Below are 12,061 nucleotides of genomic sequence, written 5' to 3'. Positions count from 1 at the left end.
ACCAGAAGATGGAGGCTGTATTATAACACGTTTCCTATGTCTCGGTGGCAGAAATAACACCTCAGTGACTGTGTACAGTCACATTTGTGATGGTGCCTCATCTTCGGGGTTACAAGGCCACACCCCCCTTCAGAGGGGCTGAGGCAGAGAGAATCTTCCAGAGAACAGGAGGCTGGAGGGACAGGCCCAATGAGGACCTCACCAGTGAATAAGAACGAAGACTTTCCAGACTTCAGCAACGGCCCCAGTGTGGGTGGTGGGAGGTGACCACTTTGGCTGCACCTGGGTTGGAGTCCTCCCTCCTTAATGCACACCAGCTGTGTGTCTGGGCAAGTGCCGGCCCCTCTCTGAGCCTTGTTTGGTCATCTGCAAAGTGGGGCTGTGTTAGCTGCCTCTGAGGGAGGGTGAAGATGTGAAAGGGAGGTGAGAGTGTAAAGTGCCAGGCCGAGACTGTGTCCTCATGCCACCTTCCTTCTGTCCCCAAGACCGAAAGCACGAGCCGAAGGCAGACCTCCGCCGTGTCCTGCTGCGGCTCCAGCACCTGTATGAGGTGGACCAGGACCCGGTGTTGTCTCGGCCTGTGACGGTGAACCTGTGGGTAACCTGCCCCTCTCGTGTCCTGCTCCGACATCTCTGAGTCAGGCCCCCAGGAGGAGGCACCCTTGGGAGACAAACCCTGGTGTGACTACCCAGACTCAGATCAATTGAGTTCAGTCGCTCAGTAGTGTCTGACTTTTTGCGACCCCATGAATCGCAGCACGCCAGGCCTCCCTGTCCATCACCATCTCCCGGAGTTCACTCAGATTCATATCCATCGAGTCAGTGATGCCATCCAGCCATCTCATCCTCTGTCGTCCCCTTCTTCTCCTGTCCCCAATCCCTCCCAGCATCAGAGTCTTTTCCAATGAGTCGACTCTTCGCATGAGGTGGCCAAAGTACTGGAGTTTCAGCTTTAGCATCATTCCTTCCAAAGAAATCCCAGGGTTGATCTCCTTCAGAATGGACTGGTTGGATCCTCTTGCAGTCCAAGGGACTCTCAAGAGTCTTCTCCAACACCACAGTTCAAAAGCATCAATTCTTCGGTGCTCAGCCTTCTTCACAGTCCAACTCTTACGTCAATACATGACCACAGGAAAAACCATAGCCTTGACTAGACGGACCTTAGTCGGCAAAGTAATGTCTCTGCTTTTGAATATGCTATCTAGGTTGGTCATAACTTTCCTTCCAAGGAGTAAGCTTCTTTTAATTTCATGGCTGAAGTCACCATCTACAGTGATTTTGGAGCCCAAAGAAATAAAGTCTGACACTGTTTCCACTGTTTCCCCATCTATTTCCCATGAAGTGATGGGACCCGATGCCATGATCTTCATTTTCTGAATGTTGAGCTTTAAGCCAACTTTTTCACTTTTCTCTTTCACTTTCATCAACAGGCTAAGGGTGGTGTCATCTGCATATCTGAGGTTATTGATATTTCTCCCAGCAATCTTGATTCCAGCTTGTGCTTCTTCCAGCCCAGCGTTTCTCATGATGTACTCTGCATAGAAGTTAAATGAGCAGGGTGACAATATACAGCCTTGACGTACTCCTTTTCCTATTTCCTATTCCAACCAGTCTGTTGTTCCATGTCCAGTTCTAACTGTTGCTTCCTGACCTGCATATAGGTTTCTCAAGAGGCAGGTTAGGTGGTCTGGAATTCCCATCTCTTTCACAATTTTCCACAGTTTATTGTGATCCACACAGTCAAAGGCACTGGCATAGTCAATCAAGCAGAAATAGATGTTTTTCTAGAACTCTCTTGCTTTTTCCATGATCCAGCAGATGTTGTCAATTTGATCTCTGGTTCCTCTGCCTTTTCTAAAACCAGCTTGAACATCAGGAAGTTCACAGTTCACATGTTGCTGAAGCCTGGCTTGGAGAATTTTGAGCATGACTTTACTAGCATGTGAAGTGAGTGCAATTGTGTGGTAGTTTGAGCATTCTTTTGCATTGCCTTTCTTTGGGATTGGAATGAAAACGGACCTTTTCCAGTCCTGTGGCCACTGCTGAGTTTTCCAAATTTGCTGGAATATTGAGTGCAGCACTTTCACAGCATCATCTTTCAGGGTTTGAAATAGCTCAACTGGAATTCCATCACCTCCACTAGCTTTGTTCGTAGTGATGCTTTCCAAAGCCCGCTTGACTTCACATTCCAGGATGTCTGGCTCTAGATGAGTGACCACACCATCGTGATTATCTGGGTCATGAAGATCTTTTTTGTATAGTTCTGTGTATTCTTGCCATCTCTTCTTAATATCTTCGGCTTCTGTTAGGTCCATACCATTTCTGTCCTTTATGGAGCCCATCATTGCATGAAATGTTCCCTTGGTATCTCTAATTTTCTTGAAGAGATCTCTAGTCTTTCCCATTCTGTTCTTTTCCTCTATTTCTTTGCATTGATCACTGAAGAAGGCTTTCTTATCTCTTCTTGCTATTCTTTGGAACTCTGCATTCAGATGCTTATATTTTTCCTTTTCTGCTTTGCTTTTCACTTCTCTTCTTTTCACAGCTATTTATAAGTCCTCCCAATACAGCCATTTTGCGTTTTTTGCATTTCTTTTCCATGGGGATGGTCTTGATCCCTGTCTCCTGTACAATGTCACGAACCTCATTCCATAGTTCATCACTCTGTCTATCAGATCTAGGCCCTTAAATCTATTTCTCACTTCCACTGTATAATCATAAGGGATTTGATTTAGGTCATACCTGAATGGTATAGCATTTTTCCCAACTTTCTTCAATTTAAGTCTGATTTCGGCAATACAGTCAGCTCCTGGTCTTGTTTTTGCTGACTATATAGAGCTTCTCCATCTTTGGCTGCAAAGAATATAATCAATCTGATTTCAGTGTTGACCATCTGGTGATGTCCATGTGTAGAGCCTTCTCTTGTGTTGTTGGAAGAGGGTGTTTGCTATGACCAGTGCATTTTCTTGGCAAAACTCTATTAGTCTTTGCCCTGCTTCATTCTACATTCTAAGGCCAAATTTGACTGTATACTCCAGGTGTTTCTTGACTTCCTACTTTTGCATTCCAGTCCCTTATAATGAAAAGGACATCTTTTTTGGGTGTTAGTTCTAAAAGGTCTTGTAGGTCTTCATAAAATCGTTCAACTTCAGTTTCTTCAGCGTTACTGGTTGGGGCATAGACTTGGATAACTGTGATATTGAATGGTTTGCCTTGGAAACGAACAGAGATCATTTTGTCGTTTTTAAGATTGCATCCAAGTACTGCATTTTGGACTCTTTTGTTGACCATGATGGCTATTCCATTTCTTCTGAGGGATTCCTGCCTGCAGTAGTAGATATAATGGTCATCTGAGTTAAATTCACCCATTCTAGTCCATTTTAGTTCGCTGATTCCTAGAATGTTCACTCTTGCCATCTCTTGTTTGACCACTTCCAATTTGCCTTGATTCATGGACCTGACATTCCAGCTTCCTATACAATATTGCTCTTTACAGCATCAGACCTTGCTTCTATCACTGGTCACATCCACAACTGGGTATTGTTTTTGCTTTGGCTCCATCCCTTCATTCTTTCTGGAGTTATTTCTCCACTGATCTCCAGTAGCATATTGGGTACCTGCTGACCTGGGGAGTTCCTCTTTCAGTATCCTAACATTTTGCCTTTTCATACTATTCATGGGGTTCTCAAGGCAAGAGTACTGAAGTGGTTTGCCATTCCCTTCTCCAGTGGACCACATTCTGTCAGACCTCTCCACCATGATCTGCCTGTCTTGGGTGGCCCCACAGGGCATGGCTTAGTTTCATTGAGTTAGACAAGGCTGTGGTCCTAGTGTGATTAGATTGACTAGTTTTCTGTGAGTATGGTTTCAGTGTGTCAGCCCTCTGATGCCCTCTTGCAACACCTACCATCTTACTTGGGTTTCTCTTAGCTTGGGCGTGGGGTATCTCTTCACGGCTGCTCCAGTAAAGTGCAGCCACTGCTCCAGACTCAGATGGCACCTGGCAAACACCGCATCAGGGTGGTCTCAAAAAGGAACTGGGGGTCCCTCACCCTCCCTCACGGTGGTCTTCTGAATTTACCATCATGTAGCACACATGTATTTTGTTTATCATTTTTTCTTGTAGTACATCTTCTTACACAACACAGAAGTTAAATGCTTAATAAGAAAGTGAACAGATTGTTGCACAGACTCCCTAGTGGGTTATCAGAGTCACACAGTCCAGGGGCGAGTCTGCATGCCTCCTCTGGGCTTCTTGGGCCCCTGGGCTCTGGGCCTCAGTCTCCTCACCTGTAAATGGGGAGGAGAGAGTCTTTGCCCACAGGGATGCTGAGAGGCTGGGATGGGACTGTGTGCACACAGGTGCCTGGCACTTAGCATACCTGATGGGTGTCAGTGTCCCAGACCCCTGTCCTCTCAAGCTTGCACGACCCTTAGGAGTAGATGTAAAGGCAGAGGGCAGATAGAAGCAGCACAGGGAGCCTGCCCTCCATGCCTTCCCCTTCCCCAGGTCAGGAAAGCTCCTGCAGAACAACCCCTGCTCTCAGGGCAGCTGCCTGTCCTTCCTTCCCAGGAAGAGTGTTCACCCACCTCCCCTCTCAGCCTGGAGGCTGGTTTGATGCTCATTCGGGGAAAGGGGATGTGGAACATAACTGACATCATCCCAGGGCCATGCAGGGCTCCCGGGAGCATCACGGAGAGACAGGCACTCGATGTTGGAGTGGCTCAACGTGACTGTCACCTGCTGGGAGTGCTGATCCACCTCAGCCTGCCACCCCCCCCCCCCCCCCCCCAGCTTCAGTTCCTCATCTGTAAAATGGGACTGCCCCTCCTCTCACACGGACTTGCACTACAATGAATGTGGGGGATGCTGGGCCCTGGGCCCTGGTGCGGCCACCCTGCTGTTGTTGGATTCTCTGCTCAGATTTGGGGTCCGGGTGCTCACCCTCCCTGTGCTCTGTCCTGCAGTCTGTGCTGCGGGGACTGGGCTCCGTGGTGTCTGTGGAGGAGCGCTCACTAACAGAGACCTGGGATGTGAGCGAGATGTATCGCTGGACCTGGAGCACGGGGGACCCTCACCGCCACAGAGGTTTGGATGCCCTGGTCCTGACCCTGCCCCGGGTCCCCAGCCTGACCCCCAGCCAGACCCCAGCTCTGCCCCTAAGGCCTGTGTGACCTGGAGCTGACCATCCTCCTTCTCTGGGTCTCAGTCTTCCTGAATCAACCAAAGAAGATCATAGACTCTAAGTTCCAGTTCAGTTTCCATCTGCCAGGGCTCCACACAGAGTGTATGTGTCTATGTGTGTGTGGCTGTGTGAATGTTTGTGCACATGTGCGTTCAAGACCACACATGCCACCCAGGTCTAGATAAACCCAAGATTTGCATGTGTACCCTGAGGGATTGTGATACCCTCCATGGTGTGCATTACACTGCACACCCGACATTTACTCCTGTGAATCCCAGGCTACTTCTTGCCTCCCAGCGTTTACCATTGCTCCCCCCTCCACCTGGTTTGCCTTTGATCTTCATCTGGACCAGCTCCTAGTCAGGCTCCCTCAGGTTCATGTCTGAGCCAGGTGCCTCCTCTGCTCCTCCTTCCTTGTCAATTGGCTCTGACCTGTTTATCTCTTCTTTATCTACTGCACCACAGCATAGTCTGGGTATGTAGGTAGACACTGCAGTTCAGTTCAGTCACTCAGTCATGTCTGACTCTTTGCAAACCCACTGACTACAGCACACCAGGCTTCCCTGTCCATCACCAACTTCCAGAGCTGACTCAAATTCGTCCATCAAGTCAGTGATGCCATCGAGCCATCTCATCCTCTGTTGTCCCCTTCTCCTCCCACCTTCAATCTTTCCCAGCATCAGGGTCTTTTCCAAGGAGTCAGTTCTTCACATCAGGTGGCCAAAATATTGGAGTTTCAGCTTCAGCATCAGTCCTTCCAATGAATATTCAGGACTGATTTCTTTAGGATTGACTGGCTTGATTTCCTTGCTGTCCAAGGGACTCTCAAGAGTCTTCTCCAACACCAGAGTTCAAAATCATCAATTCTTTAGCACTCAGCTTTCTTCACAGTCCAACTCTCACATCCATACATGACTACTGGAAAAACCAAAGCTTTGACTAGACAGAACTTTGTTGGCAAAGTAATGTCTCTGCTCTTTAATGTGCTGTCTAGGTTGGTCATAACTTTTCTTCTAAAGAGCAAGTGTTTTTTAATTTCATGGTTGCAGTCACCATCTGCAGTGATTTTCGTAGACACCTAGCCAGTGTATTATAGACTGATGGAATTAAGGGTATTTAGTTGGAAAAAAGGATGTAAGGAAGGAAGGAAAGTATGGATGCAGGAAGATACATGGTTGGATAATGGATGGATGAAAGATGAATGTAAGGAAGGAAGGAACATGGATGATGTATGCATGGGTGGATAGATTAGAGGATGGATGGAAAGAAGTTGGATGGTTGATGGAAGACTGAAGTTTGGATGGAGTGACAATAGATGGGTGGAGAAATTGGATTCAGGGATGGATGGATGGACAGATGGATGGCAGCAGGTGTGGATGAATGGATGAAATACTTCCATCCCAAGCGTGAAGCCTAAACCCCAGGGTGTGTCTAAGGAGAGCCCATTGAGATCAAGGGCAGGGCCCCCTCATGGCCTCAGTGAGAAGGCTCTTAGGCACATATATGGTGCTGCAACCCATGGAAATATGAGGCCAAGTGGGGCAAGGACCCCTGTACATGTCTTCAAAGTGCTGTGCCCTCAGGGGAAGCCAGAAATGAAAGAGGCCCCCCAGAAGTGGAGTCCTGTCAAGAGGGGGCAGCTGAAGGCCGTGACCACAGTGGGAGCCACAGACGCAGCAGGAGCTGTGTTGTCAGGGGGATGAGGAAGGGGGGGACCTGACGAAGCAGGAGGTCCAGGGGCCAGGCTGGACTGACCCTCTCTGCTCCCAGGCAACTCCAGTCGGCCCTCGCCACCGCCAGGAGGCCCCGAGGTCACCATCTACCCGAAGGAGATCTGGACGTTCTTCATTCACTTTCAAGAGCACTGAGCCCTTGGCAGATTCTTGGACCGAAAACACAGGAAAGCAGCCTAGAGGGATGAGGGGAAAGCTGCCAATCTGGTGGGCTAAGGGCAGGAAATGGATGGAGGGGGGGTGTCCTGACTTCTTAAATAAAATTGCATTAAGGACCTATGTCTTCCCCTGCCCACTGGAGCCAGCCCTCTCTCCTCTCCTGTCACAGAGGGTAGCTTCACACACGCTCACACTCCTGCTTTACTTGCAAGAGTCAAAGCCAGAAAGTTCTCCCAAAGACAGAAGGAATAATCCCCAGTGACACCAAAAGGCCTGCAACCTTGCCAGATCTCAGCAAGTCCACTACTGCATGCTGGGCACCCACCTCACGGTGGCAACACCCTTGCAAGGGCCCGGCTCTGCCTACTGTACAGTGAAGGGAGCTTCTGTGCCGGCTTGGTGTGTGGATCAAGCTGGGAGTCCAACCCCAGACTCTTCCCCTGCCCAGGCACACCTGTCCAGCAAGAAGGCCCTGAAACTCAGGCCACCAAAAGATGAAAGAAAACCACACCATGTGAAATGGAGGACATTTAGTATGGGAATTATTAATGATAAGAAAAGTACAACTTCCTCTCCTAGGAGTGTGCCCAAAGGATTAAAGCATTCAACCACCAGGAGCTATTTCATGCATATTCACAGCAGCATTATTCTCAATGACCAAATGTGTCTCATCGACACAACTCAAGTGCCCATTCAAGATACCTAGATACTGGAAAACTTTCCTTATGTACACAGTGGACTATTACACCACCATTCAATTCAGTTCAGTTGCTCAGTCCTGTCCAACCCTTTGCGACCCCATGGACTGCAGCACACCAAGCCTCCCTGTCTATCACCAACTCCTGAAGCTTACTCAAACTCATGTCCATCAAGTCAATGATGCCATCCAACTATCTCATCCTCTGTCATCCCCTTCTCCTGCCTTCAATCTTTTCCAGCATCAGGGTCTTTTCAAATGAGTCAGTTCTTCACATCAGGTGGCCAAAGTATTGGAGTTTCAGCTTCAGCATCAGTCCTTCCAATGGCTATTCAGGACTGATCTCCTTTAGGGTGGACTGGTTGGATCTCCTTGCAGTCCAAAGGACTCTCAAGAGTCTTCTCCAACACCAGAGTTCAAAAGCATCAATTCTTCGGTGCTCAGCTTTCTTCACAGTCCAACTCTCACATCTATACATGACTAATGGAAAAACCAAAGCTTTGACTAGACAGACCTTTGTTGGCAAAGTAATATCTCTGCTTTTTAATATGCTGTCTAAGTTGGTTATAACGTTACACCACCTTAAGAAGAACAAAGAATCTCCTAACATGGTACTTAGTGAAGAAAGGCAGACATGAAAGAGGTATACTGTGGAATCATGTTTAGAAGAATGTCCAGAATTGGTAAATTTTCTGGTACATTAGAAGCCATCTATGATACCATATCACACTGTATCAGGATCTCACACACCGCACTATGTAAGGTAGCCACTATATGGAATTTCATATTGGTGCTTCACTGGCTTTTATTTAATGCCAGGGTTTCTACACAATATGTGTTTGATGATGATAAAACATATGATAACAAAATTCAATATCTGGAATTGTGTGCAAGTTATACCTAACCTAGAGAGTGATCAATCAGTCAACAGATATTCATATAATGGTTTCCTGTGGTTACTATAACAGAGAGCCATAAACTGGGTGGGTTAAGCCATAGAAAAGACCAGATCAAAGGGTCAGCAGGGCAGCTGCCTTCTGAGTCTGTGTGGGATAATGTGTCCCACACCTCTGTCCCAGCTTCTGGAGATGAATGGGCCATCTTTGTCCTTCATTGTGTTGTAGAAGCATCACTTGTTCTGTGCCTTCATCTTCCCAAGGCCTGTGTCCAAATTTCCACTCCTTGTAAGGACACCAGTCAAATTGAATTAGGGACTCACTCTCAAGACCTTGATTAAAGAATTAAATCTGCAAAGACTTTATTTTCAAACATGGTTACTAGGCATTGAAATTTTAATATCCAAATTTGGGACAGGACGCAATTTAACCCATCACAATACAGACATTCAGGGACAAATTTGAGGTGTACAATAACTTACTTCATAGTTTATTTAGTGTTTTTCAGGCAACTGCTTGTGCAAGAACTTGGAAAGAGCAGAGAGAAACTCACAAAATTCCCTCCTTTGTGGAGCACAGACATCAAGGGCAGGAAGGATATTTCATGACGTGCATTGTTTAGTCAAAACTATGGTTTTTCCAGTAGTCATGTATGGATGTGGGAGTTGGAATATAAAGGAGGCTGAGCCCTGAAAAATGGATGCTTTTGAACTGCAGTGTTGGAGAAGACTCTTGAGAGTCCCTTGGACTGCAAGGAGATTAAACTAGTCAATTCAAAAAGAAATCAATCTTGAATATCCATTGGAAGGACTGATGCTGAAGCTGAAGCTCCAATACTTTGGCTACCTGATGCAAAGAGCTAACTCACTGATAAAGACCCTGATGCAGGGGAAGATTGAGGGCAAAGGGGGAAGGGGATGACAGAGGATAAGATGGTCGGATGACATCACTAACTTGATGGGCATGAGTTTGCGCAAACTCAGGGAGATGGTGAAGGACAGAGAAGCCTGGGGTGCTACAGTCGATAGGGTCACAAGAGTTAGACATGACTTAGCAACTGAACAACACCACCAACACCAGAAAAAAACTACTGACTACCAGGAAGTAGATCACAGACTGTAACCCTGATAACCAATGTCATAAAGTAATATTATGATTAACAGTTTGATTGTTCATGGACTGGGTTGAGGTGCTGTGATCCTGCCAGGCACCTTCGTGAACAGGAAGAGAAAGCATCTTCTCTGGTGGAAGCATCTGCAGGGATCAGGCCACAAGAGGTCAGTTGAGGATGGGATAGATGTGAGCAGTTCTCCCGTGGGTGAGGTTCAACCTGAACAGCTATCTGCAGGAGTCTTGGGAAGGAGCCCTGGAAGTCTCACAAGAAGTGCAATCCTGCTGTGGGAAAATGGTGACCTTGACATTGCATAGGTGGTGACTGAATCCTTTCTCCATGGCTGGTGAATAATGTGGCCTGAGCAATTCACTTATTTCTCTGAACTTAAAACTGCCAATTAAAAGGAAACACAAACCCTAATTGATACAATGGACCAGTTAGACCTAATTGATATTTATAGGACATTTCACCCAAACACAATGAAATTTACCTTTTTCTCAAGTGTACATGGACCCTTCTCCAGGATAGATCACATCCTGGGCTACAAATCTAGCTTTGATAAATAAATTTAAAAAAATGAAATCATTCCAAGCATCTTTTCTGATCACAATGCAGTAAGATTAGACATCAATTAGAGGGGGGTGGGGTGGGGTGGGAAACACAACAACTATTAAAAATTCCAACATACGGAGGCTGAACAATACGCTGTTGAATAACCAAAAGTCACAGAAGAAATAAAAAAAGAAATCAAAATATGCATATAAACGAATGAAAATGAAAAGACAACAACTCAAAACCTATGGGACACCATAAAATCAGTGCTAAGAGGAAGGTTTATAGCACTACAGGCTTCAGTTCAGTTCAGTTCAGTTCAGTCGCTCAGTCGTGTCCGACTCTTTGCGACCCCATGAATCGCAGCATGCCAGGCCTCCCTGTTCATCACCATCTCCTGGAGTTCACTCAGACTCGGAAAAAATCAAATAAATAACCTAACTCTACACCTAAAGCAACTAGAAAAGGAAGAAATAAAGAAGCCCAGGGTTAGTAGAAGGAAAGAAATCTTAAAAATTAGGGCAGAAATATATGAAAAAGAAAAGATACCATAGCAAAAATCAACAAAGCTAAAAGTTCTTTGAGAAGATAAATAAAATTGACAAACCATTAGCCAGACTCATCAAGAAACAAAGGGAGAAGAAGCAAATCAACAAAATAAGAAATGAAAATGGAGAGATCACAACAGACAACATAGAAATACAAAGGATCATAAGAGACTATCAGCAACTATATGCCAATAAAATGGACAACTTGTAAGAATGGACAAATTCTTAGAAAAGTACAACTTTACAAAACTGAACCAGGAAGAAATAAAAAATCTTAACAGACACATTACAAGCATGGAAATTGAAACTGTAATCAGAAATCTTCCAGCAAACAAAAGCCCAGGTCCAGACGGCTTCACAGCTGAATTCTACCAAAAATTTAGAGAAGAGCTAAACCTATCATACTCAAACTCTTCCAGAAAATTGCAGAGGAAGGTAAACTTCCAAACTCATTCTATGAGGCCACCATGATCCTAATACCAAAACCAGACAACGATGCCACACACACAAAAAGAAAACTGCAGGCCAATATCACTGATGAATATAGATGCAAAAATCCTTAACAAAATTCTAGTAAACAGAATCCAACAACATATTAAAAAGATCATACATCATGACCAAGTGGGCTTTACCCCAGGGATGCAAGGATTCTTCAATATCCACAAATCAATCAACGTAATACACCACATTAACAAATTGAAAGATAAAAACCATATGATTATCTCAAAGCTGCTGCTGCTAAGTCGCTTCAGTCTTGTCTGACTCTTGCGACCCCAGAGATGGCAGCCCACCAGGCTCCCCCATCCCTGGGATTCTCCAGGGAAGAACACTGGAGTGGGTTGCCATTTCCTTCACCAATGCATGAAAGTGAAAAGTGAAAGTGAAGTCACTCAGTTGTGTCCGACCTCAGCGACCCCATGGACTACAGCCTTCCAGGCTCCTCCGTCCATGGGATTTTCCAGGCAAGAGTACTGGAGTGGGTTGCCATAGATGCAGAGAAAGCCTTTGACAATATTCAACATCCGTTTATGATAAACCGCTCCACCGCCCCCCCCGCCCCCAGAAAGCAGGAATAGAAGGAACATACATCAACATAATAAAAGCTGTATGTGACAAACCCACAGCTTGCAGAGGACATGATTCTCTACATAGAAAACCATAAAGACTCCACCAGAA

General features: G+C 46.0%; 1 protein-coding gene across 1 annotated transcript; it reads left to right on the top strand.

The window, feature by feature from the left end:
* The first annotated feature begins 58 nt into the window (after positions 1–58).
* LOC132657153 (epididymis-specific alpha-mannosidase-like) lies at positions 59–7,196 on the top strand. The gene is made up of 3 exons (XM_060417688.1): positions 59–598; positions 4,969–5,089; positions 6,957–7,196. The coding sequence occupies exons 1-3, from the start codon at positions 461–463 to the stop codon at positions 7,052–7,054; spliced, it is 357 nt and encodes a 118-aa protein (XP_060273671.1). The 5' UTR covers positions 59–460; the 3' UTR covers positions 7,055–7,196.
* The last annotated feature ends 4,865 nt before the right edge of the window (positions 7,197–12,061 follow it).

This window comes from Ovis aries, chromosome 6, assembly GCF_016772045.2.
Source record: "Ovis aries strain OAR_USU_Benz2616 breed Rambouillet chromosome 6, ARS-UI_Ramb_v3.0, whole genome shotgun sequence".
Classification (NCBI taxonomy): domain Eukaryota; kingdom Metazoa; phylum Chordata; class Mammalia; order Artiodactyla; family Bovidae; genus Ovis; species Ovis aries.
Note: the sequence above shows the minus strand (reverse complement) of the source record. Positions and strands in the feature narration are given on the sequence as shown.